The 15,837-nt window shown below is 37.8% G+C and overlaps 1 protein-coding gene and 1 non-coding gene across 5 annotated transcripts in view; one reads left to right on the top strand and one right to left on the bottom strand.

The window, feature by feature from the left end:
• The window catches only part of IFTAP (intraflagellar transport associated protein), a 59,752-nt gene that overhangs the window by 15,090 nt on the left and 28,825 nt on the right, over positions 1 to 15,837 (top strand). For all 4 annotated transcript variants that reach the window (XM_024752528.1, XM_024752529.1, XM_024752530.1 and 1 more), the window contains exon 2: positions 1,785 to 1,939. In XM_024752528.1, coding sequence (XP_024608296.1) covers positions 1,798 to 1,939 — 142 coding nt within the window. In that variant the 5' untranslated portion in view covers positions 1,785 to 1,797. The remainder of the gene's footprint in view (positions 1 to 1,784; positions 1,940 to 15,837) is intronic.
• LOC112404596 (U6 spliceosomal RNA) lies at positions 12,220 to 12,327 on the bottom strand. The gene has a single exon (XR_003004129.1). It is a non-coding gene; the product is annotated as a U6 spliceosomal RNA (small nuclear RNA).

Genomic DNA, 15,837 nt, shown 5'->3' on the forward strand with positions numbered 1-15,837 from the left:
ACTTTGGGTATCATCTTATGAATACATTTTTGTTTTATTTTTTTTTTTCTGAGCTTTTTGGTAAATACCAAATAAAGTTAATAACAGACACCAGATTTTCACTCTTGTTTTGGAAAAATAGAAGAACCATGGTGTCTATACAGTATCAGAGAACCCCTCCTTTTTATTATCCCCCATGAATTACACTGGGTGCTTAGGCTGTCATTATTCTTCTGCTTTGTGTAGATAGTCATTTTTTCTCAAAGCTGTGTAAGAATCATATTTCACACAGAATGAATGGAATTCAACAAGATGAAATATCACAATTAAAAACAAAGTTCAAACTCTGCAGGGATTGAGGCGTTGTGTCTTAGCTGACAAGCATTTAGTTAGCGAAGCAGTCAATGAATGAGCTGACAATGTGAAGGGGCCACTAGCATGTGAACGTGATCTTCAGGTATAAAGCAGGAGTGTAACATTTGGAACGTGAGAGTTAGTCAAATCTCAGTGTCTCCAGACGATACCTGGAGTCTTGTCTTCATTTCTGGATGGCATATTTTAAAGGGATGCAGGCACTGTGAAATCTTTTCCAGGTAGATTGATCAAAAGGGTGAAAGGACCCAAAGCCATGTCATACAAGGTACAGATATAGTGATTGGGCAGGTTTAGTTGAGTCTTTTGCCAGCTTCTAGCAATATCTGACTATAGTACCTGCTCAAATGCATAATTTTAGCTCAAGACTGATGGACTGCCAGCTCTATGCCACCTCCTAAGCTATGAAAAGACATGGACCCTGCCTTTCACGGGCTCTAAGTCTAACAGAGGACACAGAAATGTATACAACTATTTACAATACAATGTGATAAGTGGAACAGTAGACACCACTTATAGAGAGGCAGCACAGAAATTATGATTTGCTCTTCCTGTGATGATGGGAGATGGGAAGCTAAAGCTTTCAAAGAGAAACTGAATTCTGAACTGGGTTTTGAAAAAGAAATGAAGTGAATGAAATGAGAAGATTGAGAAAGGACAGTATAGTCTTGTTCAAATATTTGAAAGGATATCACGGATAAAAAGGATTGAAATTATTCAGTCCCATCCAGGGACTCAGGACCAGTTGGGGTAGGGTACAGGGAGACAGATTTAGGCTCAGTCTTAGAAGGAGGCTTTAATAGAGCTGTCCAAAGGCTTCTTTGGAACATTCAGAGTTCCCAGTGTCTGGATGTCTTAGAGCACAGACAAGTCAGCTGTTCGGCAGCAATAGTACAATAGTATGGAGGGGTATGTGTGTGTCATGCAATGGTTAGAGAAACATAATGAAGTACTTAAGGGCATGGGTTCTAGGATTACACTTCTAGAACTGACACTTCTGCCTACTGGCTCTGTGATCTGAGATAGAATTGTTATGAAGTGCTCGGAATAGCACCTGTTACCTAATACATGCTCAAAAGGAACTAATAAATACTAGCCACTATTGTTGTCTTTGGAAGGGTGGTTGTTTGACATATTCTTTGAAGTTCACCTTACCTTGAAAGATTTTGGGTTTCTAATTGTGTAACTGTGATGATATTCCTGTGAATTCAGAAGATGGAAATGAGGAACTGAAGCAAAAATTGTGTTAACAGTTTAGCAGTTGAGATAGGAATAAAACTCTGGTCTCTTGAACTAGGGTTTATTGCTCTACTAACTATCTTGACTTGTCCTTTTAGGACCTTGGAATTCTTCTACCTACACATCTGGAGTATTTTTAGGAGAGGCTGGTACCTCATGACTCTCTGTAGCTCATCTTCTTCTTTGTCTTACAGAGAAAGTGGCTTCATGAATAGGAATGCCTGCCAGATACCAGAATTGGAGGTGATGGATGAAGATCGGCATATTGAAGAAGTCTTGGATAAGTTTGTGAATTGTCACGAGCAAACATACGAAGAATTTCTGAGCACTTTCACTCATCTTTCAAAAGGTAAAATGGAGAAGTAAACTTTCTATAGCAGTTGAGACAATGAATTTTATTATAGTTTTATGTCTTTGCTGTCTTTTTCAGAAAGACTATTGAATGAGCATTCATTCATTCTATCTCTTTGATCAGGTAATTCTCATCAGGGCGTTTGCAACTGCTGCATGTAAATACTAACATTTTTATCCAATCAAGAGTTGTATTATGGAGTCAGAGCCATTGAATTTGAGAACTAAAGAGGACTTGAGAAATCATTTAGTAATAATCCCTTCGTTTTATTTTTGAAGAAACACAAGTGCCAAACAGTGGAGGTTTTTAAAAGCATATTGAAGACATTGAAGAAATCTAGCATCGTGTAGGGTGTGGAGTAACACGGCACACTTTGGGATTCTGCCATAGCCACTTTCTGCCTTGGAGGGAGGTCACTGAGTAAAGAGGGGATAGTAATAGTCCCTTAAAGGTTGATGAGGGGTTATTTGAGATAATCCACGTAAAGCTGTTAGCGTAGCGGCTAGCACGGACTTGCTGAATGAAGGCCAGGCATTAGCAGTGTTGTTGTCGTTGTTGTGATGATGATGAGGCTATGCTTTCTGTAGAATGGAAACAACCTTTTAGACCGGAGTGATAACCAAAACCCTAAAGGCCAAACCCGTGCTGTGTGTTTCTCGTGATGTGTTTGGTTGCCTCGTGCAGTATTGTTGTTTTATTAAGCCAACAGTTATAAGTTGGAAATTTTACATAAAGAACTTGATTTGCTTTTTTATTCTGATTAAGTGAGAAGGTCGGTTACCTCTTATTTCCCTGATGGCAGTATCAGCTGGAGTTCAGGAGCCCTTGCCATGTGACCTCCCTCGTTTGACACACTCTCTGGCTCTCACACACTCGAAAAACCTGTGTATACCCTGCCTGCTTCCCTCACTTAAGTGGCTTCTGTAGGCATTGAGTTCTTGCTCTCAACCTTGGTCCTTTCTGGGTCATGGGATCCACATTCGGGAGACTGTTGACTCAGCTCTTAAGCGGGGTCCAGTGTGCATCTGGTCATGACAGTCTCAGGATACCTGACTTCATGATTTGAAGTTATAGTTCATGTATCCTTAAGAAATGTAAAAGAAGGGTAGTTATAAGGAAGAAAAGGAAAAGTGATTCCAACCTGATTCTTTTATTATGCCAGGTAGTGGGAATATCATTATCTATTTTGTTTACACTTAAGGGAAACAGGAAATTTAGGAAATTCTTGTTAACTTGGGCTGTGAATGATCTATTTTGGCATGATATGTGGATCAGATTAATCTTGATAATGGCCAAATCATCTTTTGGTCTATGCACATGGATTTAGGAAGATGCTTGCTTTCTCTGAGCCTAATGATAGTTCCATGTTTTCCAGAGCCAAACATGGCAGTATGAATGGCTGGGGTAGGGTGTGGAAGCAAGGGTAAAACTGGCAGAATTAATGCATTTCAGTGTGCCCGTGGCATTTTGATAATCCAGATTATATCGGAAATGTATTTGTAAGGTGGACTTTATTTTTGTACTCTGAAAGACTAAGAACTCCTTGCAAGGACTTGGATATTCTAAGGAGGTTATGCTGTTTTTGTTTTTGGGATGAGGGGTCTAATTCTTTTTTCAAATTTCTGTATGCTCATTCCATGCCGAGAGAAACTGTTGCAGATATGGTGACTTCATTTTGAGTTCAGTTTTAGGCCCCAAACTGAGCTGAAATAAATGATGACACAAGTCATGTAAACTGCATCTCCAAGCACACTAGTTTTTTCCCTTTCAAAATGTCCCTAGACGCCAGTTCACATTATAAACTAATGACCTGAAAAAATTCCTCCTACAGCAAAGATTTGTGAGTGGAAAAATATGTCTTAAATCAGTAAGTGTCCTTTTTTCCCCCCAGAAACATTTAAATACCTTCTGAAAAGCCAAATCGTACTTAGGGTCAAGCCTAAGAGTTGAATGATAGCCAGCAGAATTGATCAGTTGGTGTGTTCTGTCTGTTAGTTCTGTTTGACGGAAGACATGAAAGCTGTTTCTTCAAAGTTTTCTCCTTCTTTCCAGCCCTTCATTTGTCTTAGTGTATTTGGTTGTTTTGCTGATATGAAGTGGAATCTTTTCTGTGTTAAACTGGCTATCACCACATATACTTATGTACATTTCTTTAGTAAGTTTAGTATCTCAAGTACATTACCATTTCCACTGATTGTTCTATTTATTTTTATAATAGTTATATGCCAGAATGTTTATGGGATTCCTTTTCTTTCCAAGAGTGTTAAAGGGGTCAGTAATCCTATTAAAAATATTTCCCTGGAAAAAATTAAACTATAGCCTTATTGAAGAAGTTCACATTACTGCTTCAGATGCTTGGAAAACAGTTGGAAACTGTTAATATTGTACCATAACTGTAACTGTAGTACATTTATGTTGACCATGTTTTGCAGTTTTTTGGTTTTTTTTTTCTTTTTTCCAGTACGCGGGCCTCTCACTGTTGTGGCCTCTCCCATTGCGGAGCACAGGCTCCGGACGCGCAGGCTCAGCGGCCATGGCTCACGGGCCCAGCCGCTCCGCGGCATATGGGATCTTCCCTGACCGGGGCACGAACCCGTGTCCCCTGCATCGGCAGGCGGACTCTCAACCACTGCACCACCAGGGAAGCCCTTGCAGTTTTTTTAAAAAGCAGCTCTGGTTTTAATAATCACAGTGCATAGTTGATGATAACTCCAGTGTTTTGTCAAAATGTTTAAAGAGACATATTACTTATTAGTTTTAAGCAGACATTTATAATTGAATTCTCAATTAGTGTCATCAGTTCAAGAAAGTAAGACCGAGTTTAAGAATTGTATTAGAAAATCAGCATGCAGATTTTGGTTTTGTTCATTATCACTGAAGACATTATATATATATTCTTTTGTTGGTACGCGGGCCTCTCACTGTTGTGGCCTCTCCCACTGCGGAGCACAGGCTCTGGACGCGCAGGCTCAGCGGCCATGGCTCACGGGCCTAGCCGCTCCGTGGCATGTGGGATCTTCCCAGACCGGGGCACGAACCCGTGTCCCCTGCATCGGCAGGCAGACTCTCAACCACTGCGCCACCAGGGAAGCCCAAGACATTATATTTTTGACATTATTGTGGATAATGATAAGAGGCTGACTTTCAATCTTTGGTATTTCAGTTTCTTTGTGAATATAATTAATTTATACTAGACTATTTGTCTAAAGGAAAAATGCTTCTTCCTCCTTATCTGTTATGTTTCCATCTTTTTTTAGGTTACAAAAGCACAGATATAAATAATTATACTTGATTTTCTGTTAATGCATTCATTCATTTATTCATTCAGTAATCCTCTGTGTCTTGTTATGATCTGAGTTTCTTGTTTTAGATGCTAAGGATTCAAAAACAATTAAGATATAGTTTGTGTTCTCAAGCACTCATAGTCTCACACACACACGTACACACACGTACACATATACACACACCATTATTGTTATGATTTTGTGCTTCAGGTTAAATGATTAGTTTCCATTAAGGTTGCCAATTTTACCAACTTCAGCTTAAAATGCTTTGGAAACTGAAATGAATCTACTGTGATTTTATGATTAACTCTTAAATAGGACTTTGTGTTTCATTCTTAAAATACCTAGGATCCAGATTCCCTAGAATCCAGATTTACCTGTTTCTATATTACCCCATAATAATAGCTCTTTACTCAACTGCCATATTTATCTACTTTAACCTATTTTCTTATGTCGAGATCAAAGATCTTGTTTCTGATTTTGATGTGTAATTTTGTTTCTTGTTTTCTTTATGCTGTTCTCATTTCACTTTCAATACTTCGTGCTTTTAGCATTTTATTGTTCTTTCAACATATATTTGAAAAGAAAAAATCCTGTCATCTCAATCTCCCTTTCTCCCTTCACACCTGTTAATATTTGAATTAAATTCCCCCTTAGGTAGAACATTGTGTGTCTGAATGTTCTGGACAAATGGCTATGCCTGTGGCTTTAGAATCTGGTGGTGGTCTAGTCTTTGATTGTCCCAAACTCTTAGTTTCAAAACCTCTGAATAGGTTTCAGTTTTTCTTAGGTTTTAATAATCTTAATACTCATGAGAGAGTTTGACCTTCTCTTATTGATAAGCAGCTAACATTTGTTAAGTACTAGGTATTGTGCTTAGCACTTTACCTGGGTCATCTCAATCTTTGTAATTACCTAGTGAATTTCTTTTTTACATTTTTATTTTTATTATTCTTAACTTACAGATGAGGAAACCAAGCCTTAAGGTTAAGTAAATTGCTGTTATGGACTAAATTGTGTCCCTTCAAAATTTATCTGTTGCAACCCTAACCAGTAAGGCAACTGTATTTGGAGACAGAGCCTTTTAAGAGGTAATTAAGATTAAATGAGGTCATAAAGGTGGGGTCCTAATTCAGTATGACTGGTGTCCTCATAAGAAGAAACACCAGGGATGCCTGTCCACAGAGAAAACACCACAGGAGGACACAGTGAGAAGGCAGCCATTTGCAAGCTAAGGTGAGGGGCCTCAGGAGAAACCAGACCTGCTTACACCTTGATCTCAGACTTCTAGCCTCCAGAAGTGTGGGAAAATACATTTGTGTTGTGTCAGCCACCTAGTCTGTGGTATTTTGTTATGGCAGCCCTCACAGAATTGCTTAAGGTCATGTAACTAGTTAGTGATGACATTGGATTATGGGCCTAATCATTGTGGCTCCAGAGCCCGTACCCTGAACCATTTTGCTTTTCTACCTTCCATACAGCATCGGGCAGTTCTCAAGGTCTGGGATTCACTGCCATGTGGATAATGTGAGCCATAGGAACGGATGTGCTACCCCAAAACACGTACGCTCTGTACTTCTCCAGAGTGTAAGCTCCATGATGGCTGATTGCTTGGGGGTTTTGTTCACCATTATTATTCTAGTGTCTAAAGCAATGTTTGGTAATGTAGAATAAATCAATGCTTAATAAATATTTGTTGAATAAATGAAACAAAAAGAAAATAAGAGAATGAAGGATGTCAGAAACACAGATAGGAGGGCCTCAGACCAAACCCTTAAGAACATACACATTTAATGGCTAGGCACGGTAAGTAGAGCCCACCAAAGGATGCCCCGATGTCATGATGCCCCGAGTTTGGATTTGATATACTAGCTAACTGGGAACCATAGTAGAATTTCAACACACACACACACACACACACACACACACACACACGCACACTGCAAGTGATTTTGAAAAATAGAGGCAAAGAAGGAGAGAAGCAACTAGAGTCAGGGAGACTAGCTTAGCTAGGAGGCTGAGCAGAAATGCATATATGGTTGCAACAGACTCCACTAGGGCCGTGGAGGAGGAAATGGAAAGGAGATAGGGCGGATGCAAGTGAGAGTGACAGTACTTGGTAACAGGTGACTGACAGAGGATTAGGGAAAAGAAACCAAGATAAGTCACAAGTGTTTTACCTAGAGATCCTGAGGCCCACTGAGGCCAAGTGACTTGTTCAAAGTTCTCATTTCAGGAGCCTTTTGTTTTTTCCCTTACTGAGTGTATGTTCTGTCAAGAGCTCAGGATCTTGGGCTGGGACTTGGTTTACACTTCTGGACTGATACATTTTGAGTTGTCAGTTCAGCCAAAGGAATATCACCACTCACACTTGACAACTTCTGAAAAATGTAATTAAAAATGAAACTGGTGACAGCACATAAAACAGCATGTTTCCGAAGTTGACATATCATTTTGGTCCCCAAAGCTATTTTGAATTTGAACATTAGAAATGCATCTTTAAACTTCCAAAGAGGGACAAAGAGTCTTTTCCCCATCTGAAGAATGAATTTAAAATCTGCTGTAGAAAAATACCGCAGAGAAAAATAGAGAAAGCAGCTGGCCCTCTTACCAATTTCAGAGTAGAAAAGGAATTTCAGTAGAGCATAAAAACAACTTTCTCTCATAAAGAAAACACAACAACAAAAAATAATCCTCGCTGTGCCGCCTTTTGCAGTTGTTTTCTGTCTAGTATTAGATAGAGACCAGCGGGCTTAGCATTGTTTTGACACCCTTGCGACTGGCAGATTGCCTGCTAGCGGAAGTTGGAAACGAACTGACCAGCTTTATGCTTCCAGGTGGCACTTAAGCCACATTTTCTGTGCTGTTGTTATCAGTCATTTAATTCCCTACTGAATATTGAGCGGTGTTTTTAGTTCACAGGCCATTTGCAGTGTCTTTCTGTTTCCTTTTTTACGTTAGCCACATTAAGAAAAAAAGGCAACTTGGGAAACACTTTTGCAAATGTGAGTTTAACAGTAAAGTGCATTATTGAAAATAGCACAGCAAGTAGCAGTAAACTTGCTTTAACTTAAGATATAGACCACTGGGATGTTAAATTCAAGAGAAATTTGTAGAAGGCATCATATGAGGACTTGGTAATAAAAGCAACTAGGCAATTAAAAAAAAAACCCCACCTAATTAACCTGGCATCCCAGGGGAGAGAATAAGGAAGCAGTTATTGATTGACTTTTTTTTTTTTTGGTATTGTTGAAAAGACTAAAAGGAGAAGAGAAAAAGCTCATGGTTTTATATTGATCATACATTTAGTAGCTATCTATATGTGACTTATTTATCACAGAATAACATCAAATATCACATAGAACACTGAAGGAGAAAAAAGTATTGGAGGAAGTGAACTACTTTATAGCAGAGTCCTTTGGAAGAAGCATCATAGCTGTTTAACCTGTTCTTTCTTTTTGGAGGACCAAACTGTCCCCCAAACTGTCATTAAGCAATTTTCATTTGTTTCTCTATTTCTTTTGTCATCACTAAATCACTTCTCTTCGGGAACAAATTGACAAATTATGAAACACAGAAAACTGCTGGTTCAGTTGCAGAAGGAAATTTCCCCCTCTCAAATTATGATGGATTTTGAGCTGATCAAGCCATTTTGTTTTAGAGATATTACCATAAATCTTCAGCCGCAGTTGTTACAATTCATATTAATTTTACACATGAATATTTGGTCCATAGATAGTCATTTGTCTTCTCTGCTGTAGTTTAGGTGTAATTGGATAAGGAAAGAAAATGTATTTAAGTATTTACAACATTTTGAATTACAATCATTACATTTATTTTCGGCAGTGTTTTTAACACGTATTTTCTTGCAATAAATATCTTTTCTAGTGTGTTTTCTCAGTAAAACACACATAAGATATTACGTGAAGTTTTAAATTTGACTTATGTCCAAATAAATGAATCATTTTATTTCTCTCTTTATAACTTTTCAATACACACACATATACATATATATTATATAGTATATTTTATATGTACATATAAATTAGGTGAACTTTCTTAGGCAAATGGAATTTTGAACTTTTCCAAAACACAAGCAAAGAATTACTGGTAGCCAAAGAAACTTTTAAGATGGTTACTATCAACCTTTAAGTAGCCAATTTAAACAATATTAAGTGCATGCACATTTGTTTCATATGCATTTTTCTTTAATTTTTACTTATTGTTGTCAATATGTTGTTATACTTGATGGAAAAGAGTAAATTACTTGACTTGAAACTGAGGTGGTCATAAGATTGTGTCCTTTGATTCAGTGAATGGGTACATATTCACATCTGGATGGTTTTAGCAAAATGTTCTTTCAGCCATAGAACAATAATATTTTCTTTGAAATGGTCAGCTAAACACAAAGGGATACAAACAGGAAACTTTATTTTAACCAAACTCATATCTTCCTTATATGAAAATCCAACCACAATCAGTCTAGTATGAGATTTTTTGGTGTCTTTTTTTCCTTCCTATTTGGATTCATTCCAGGTGGGATAGATTGAAGTGAACACTAGTTAGCGTACTCTCTTTGCAGCCCATTGCTCCCTTAGCACAGTGAGGAACCATTGTACCGTTTTCATGTTCTTTCCGGACTTAGCCTACCTTTGCATTAGTTTTTGTAGCGTGTGAATCCCTGATTAGAAAGAAGGGATTGTGAATCAAGTACCATTTTCTCTTTTTTTTCCCACCTTCTCCAAATTAGGCTTTGTGTGACTTATAGGCAGTCATCTAATTTCGGGGTATTGGGCTTAGTCCCTAATTGTAGTGTCAATCCAGTTCTTGCTAATGCTGAGGTCATTTCTGTATTGACTGTATTTCTGCTATAATTCAAGCATTGAGCTAGAATCTGGGAATACAAGATGAATGAGACAGAACTATGTTGTTCTTATTTATTTCTGTGTGCTGGGTGTTCCAAATGCTCTAGATGTGTGAAGGCACGATAGCAATCTATATGTCTGTAGGCATACAGTACAGTTACAGGTTGATTGCTCAGGCAATGCATAAAACAGTATCTAGAATATTGCCTTTGGTTTTCGAGTCTCAATTTTAGATTGAATAAACACTTAATACGAGTTAAGAAAAGAGCAATAAGAATACTTAGAACAGTGGATTTAAAGACTTTTTCTTTTTTTTTACTTCAAGGTTTTTTTATATTCAAGGGATGTCTTGGAGCACTCTGAAAAAAACGAGGGAGTGTGAAAGACATGTATAATTTAAGTCTGTTCTTGCATTGCTCTTATATGCCAATGTACGAGTCCTATATTATTACAGATTTATATAGAAGAGGTTATTCTACCTCATAGAGTTTGAAAACTTCTAGGAAGCATTTATTTATAAAGGAGACAGAAGAAAATTACTCCAGCTTTCTCCAACCTATATGAATAAAAGAGGTTGTCTTGAGTAGATGCGTCTTTGTGTAGGCAGGCAGAAGGGCATGATCTCAAGGTGAAGGGAAATTTCTTAGGTTGGAGGAATTTAGTTTTATGAAGAATTGAGTATACTGCCCTTATATTTCTTATTTTGTTGTGGGCAGGACCAGTGTAATGGAAAGGATGCTTTTCTAATGTAGGGTTCAGAAGACCTGGTCCAGGCATTTATTAACTCTTTGAGACTGCAGTCCTGCCACTTACTCTCTCTGAATCTATAAATCAGGGATAATTCTGTCTGCTTGGTGTCTCATGGTTATGGAGAGAATCAGATGAAATATACATGAAGATACTTGATGAGTTTTAAAGATTTACTCAACTGTTATGACAATGGGGACTATTTATTATTTAAAAGAGGAACATCAAGGTTAAATATTAAAGAAATCTTGATTATACAATATAAAAAATGTAAAATACTATCTACAGTATTTTATATTTTTATAAAATTATATATATTTCAGTATAGTTTTCCACACCTCTTCATTGAAGTAGTTAAAACCAATTATGTATAGTATGTATTGTGTAGTATCTATGTATAGTGTGTATTGTATAGTGTAACACTATACAATGCAGGGAATAACCCTACACTGGCCTCTGGTGGATGGACTAAATAATATGTCTACACATAACCTTCAGGCAAAGGTATTTAGGTGCTTTGACAAAGATGAGGTATCAGAAACTTCTTTTTAATTCTAAATTTTTAGATTCTGCTCCACAGAATCTTTACTTGGGACTCTTACCTTAAGTGTATGTAAAGATCACCTGGGAGATGCTTATTAAAATGCAGCTTCCTGGGGATCAATCCCCCAATTCTGAATTACTAGTTCTAGCGTGCAGCCCAGGAAGCTTGACTTTCAGACCAGCTTTGAGAAACACCCTAAATGAGATTAAGGAGGGGCGAGGGAAGATGGATGAATTCATCAAAATTCTGTGCTTTTGTATATATAATATTTCTCTAGGAATAAGTTCCATAGCTTTCATGAAATTGTCCACACTCTTCACCCAAAGTGTAAGAACAATTATTTTACTTTAAATATAACTTTAGTTTAATGTCATTTTATATTATTTAAAAGATACTTTGACAGTGAAAAAGCATGACATGTTACAGGAATGATTTTTTAATTGAAATATAGTTGATTTACAATGTTGTGTTGATTTCTGCTATACAGCAGAGTGACTCAGTTATACACATATATGCGTTCTTTTTATATTCTTTTCTATTATGGTTTATTCCCGGATATTGAGTATAGTTCCCTATGCTATACAGTAGGACCTTGTTGTTTATCCATTCTATATATAGTAGTTTGCATCTACTAACTCCAAACTCCCAGTCCATCCCTCTCCCACCCAACTCCCCCTTGGCAACCACAAGTCTGTTCTCTATGTCTGTGAGTCTGTTTCTGTTTCATAGATAGGTTCATTTGTGCCATATTTTAGATTCCACGTGTAAGTGATATCATATGGTGTTTGTCTTTCTCTTTCTGACTTACTTCACTTAGTATGATAATCTCTAGTTCCAAAAAATATGGAACGTTTCACCCATTTGTGTGACATGTTTGTGCAGGGGCCATGCTAAACTTCTCTGTATTGTTCCAATTTTAGTATCTGTGTTACCAAAGCAAAGCACTACAGGAATGGTTTTACTTTGATCTTGCTAATCTCTGATACAGAGGCTAGGATATAATAGCTCACAGAATTTTAGGGTGGGCTTTGGTTCAGCATATATTCTGTCCCAAGTCTGAAGGATTATAGTGCATGTGTCTGCAGGCCAAAGTTACCCAATCACAGGGAAATCTGTCTACTTCTACTGTTGCCAGAAGAGTATCTGAGTATTTTGCCATTAGCGAGTACACAGGCAAGAGACTTGGGAGACCACCTGGGCTATGAAGGCATCTTGTTGCACGTACTTCTAGGAGATGCCCCTCCAATAATTTTGTGCTTTTGGTAACTTTTCTGCTCTGTATTTCATACGTGAGGGTACTTTGTAATTTTAAAAAATGTACTCAAGTGTAAAATTTTATGATTGGGGTAACTATGATTTAAAAGAGGGACCTCAAAGTTAAATATTAAAGGAAACATGAATCCAAAATATTAAAAAATGTAAGTGTAAAATATCATATATGTATATGTATATTTTTCTTTGGTATTTCTAGGAAAGACTTCTTAAGGAGGAAGGAGATGCATGTATGTGTTCTCCCTGGGTTGAGGGTTTGAAGAAAATGCTTTTCACCTCTACAAATGAATGTTTATGTTTTTGTTCATGGTAGGAAAATTAGAAAATACAGAGAGGCACCAAAACACATGCATATACACATATACAGCAAAACAAAAAACATACTCTCTCTGCAGCAGTAAAATTTTAACTACTCTGGTCATTCAGAATGAAGATTACATTTCTCATTCTCCCTTGCAGTTGGGTATAGTCATTTGACTAAGTATGTGCCAGTAAGAAGTGAGGGGAACTGATATGTGTAACTTCTGGGTCAAATCCTTAAGAAACGTGCCCTGGACTCTTTTTTAAATTCCATTTCCCCTGGCAGGAACTAGGCAGTCATTAGAGCAACTCCTTAGACCCAAAGGTAGAAGCCATGTGCTGAGAATGGCAGAGCACCCCACCAGCCTGGATCCCTGGGTCATCTCATGGAACAGAGCCTGTCTACCTGCCCTAAACTGTTACATGAGAAATAAAATACTTATTTCAGCTGCTCTATTTTGATGCCTCCTTGATATAGTAGCTTAAACCACGCCTTCACTAGTAACAGAGGGAAATAGACATCCAGGCTTCTTTCTCTTTCTTCATACTCTTGCTTGGAGCAAGGGTGTGGTGGTACTTCATGCTGGATTATGTGGAGAAGGGTCGTGTCTTAGGAACGGCAGAGCAGAAAGATAGGAGGAGCCTGGGTTCTAGGATGACTTTGTGGAGCAGAGCAACCATATTAGCCCTGAATTATCTACACCTGTACTATTGCATGAGTGAGAAATAGACTTCCATCTTGTTTAACTGATTGTTGCTTTGGGTATCTGTTTCATGTAGGCAAACCTATATCTAATTAATAAAGCCGTAATCCCGTGTCTTAGAGATAAACCATGAGTGTATTATATATCCTTCCTGAGTTTTTCTGTTGATTAATTTGTATATATGTATACAATTATTAGTTAAGAATATAGACTCGTTGACAACCAGGATTTGAACCTAAGCTCTGCTACTTCCAAATTAGGTGGTCTTAGGAAAGTTATTTAATACCTCTGAGCTTCAGTTTTATTATCTATAAAATGGATGTAATAGGCTCTACCTCATAGGCTTATTCTTAGGATTAAATAATTATCTATAAAACACATACACATAGATGTTTGTTTATATTAATAGTACCTGAATTATAGTAAGGGCTCAACCTAATAGTTTCATTCATTTATATATTCAGCAAATTTATTATAATTACTTCATAACAGTGTGATCATACTATATACTCTTTTTGTAACTTGCTTTTTCATATAACATTATGTTATGAACATGTTTCCATGTCAATAAATTTGGTTATTTAGCAGTATTTTTCATGACTGCATTGTATGTAATCGTATGGATAGGCCATTATTTATTTAGCCATCCTTTTTGTTGAACACAGGTTATTTCGAATTTTTTGCTTCTATAAATGATGTTATATCGCACGTCCTCATTCATACAGTTAATGCTTGTTGAACACCTAGTATGTGCGAAGTGCTGTTCACATAAGTGAACAGAAGAGACAAAGATCATTATCTTCAGGGAATTGGCATCCTGTAAGGGGGAGATGGACAACAAACAATAAACACAACAAATAAGAAAAATATCTGTGTTAGAAAATAGTAATTTCTCTGGGAAAGAAAAAGAATACAGAGCAGAGTATGAAGGATCATGAGTGCTGGTAGCAGGGGTGTCAGGTTGCAATTTTATGTAGGGTGATTCAGTTGGGCCTTCGTGGGAAGGTAAAATCTGAGTGAGGATTGGAAGGAAGAGAGGGAGTTAAACCTGCAGAGACTTGAGGGAAAAGCATTTGAGGCCAAGGGAACAACTAGTGCAGAGGCCTAGTGACAGCAGTGCCCGGCCTGGTTGGGGAATAACGAGGAGGCCAGAGTGACCAGAGTGGCCTGAGCAGGGGTGAGAGGAGGAGAAGCTGAGGTCAGGGGGTGTGGAGGTGAGGGTGGGGGATGAAGCATGGATAGCCTTGTAGGTCCTTGTAATGACTTTGGCTGTATTAGTAGTAGTATTAATTTTTGGTAGCTACATTTTTGCACCCTTCTTATTTATGGCCTTTGGATAAATTTTTACACATGGAAATGCTGGTTCAAAGATATGAAAAAATGTAAGGCCTTGATTAAGTAAAAGTTTTCAGGGGAATAGATCAGACATTTTTGGCTTGGTAGTGAAATCTTTGCCCACATATTTAATTGTTTTTTTGGATACATTCTTAGACATGGAAATGCTGGCTGAAAGATAAGCAGAATGCTTTGCCTTTGAGTGAGTAACAGTTTTAAGGGGATAGATTCTGTTTCTCATAGGCAGAAGTCATGTCCTTTAACTTTCCCAATTCCTGATCCTCCAGCCTAGCGTGGTGCTAAGCACACAGTGAGCTCACTGGGTGAAGTGTAGTGTGTCGGTCTACCTTTCAGTCTTAATCGTTACATGTCCTTGGGAATGGGGAAACAACATTTTCCCTTTCAGGAATTGTGAGTACGTTTCTGATGGAGAGGTCCCTATTCTCCTTAGGCTTACATTTTAGTGGGAAGAGACAGAGCACGGACAATTAAGAAAGGTAATTGCAGATGATTTCAGATACATTTGGAGAAGAAAACAGGATCATGTTTCTAAGGCTGTGACCATATGAGACAATAAGATGATCAGAGTGGTAGCTTCAATTACTATATGCATTTTTCCCCTTGCTGGGGTGTGAAAGGAAGCTGGAACTCTGTGGTTGGCCTTTGTGTTGATTTCAGCATGTCGCGGCACCGCGTGGAATTGGATTAGTGATGGTGGTCTTTGGATCCAACTCAGTATTAGAATCAAGGGGGTACCAAATGTGGAAACAATCCAAATGTCCATTAACTGGTGAATGGAAAAGCAAAATGTGGTCTATCCAGATAATGGAATAGTTTTTGACAA

Source organism: Neophocaena asiaeorientalis, unplaced genomic scaffold, assembly GCF_003031525.2.
Source record: "Neophocaena asiaeorientalis asiaeorientalis breed wild unplaced genomic scaffold, Neophocaena_asiaeorientalis_V1.1 scaffold196, whole genome shotgun sequence".
Lineage (NCBI taxonomy): Eukaryota > Metazoa > Chordata > Mammalia > Artiodactyla > Phocoenidae > Neophocaena > Neophocaena asiaeorientalis.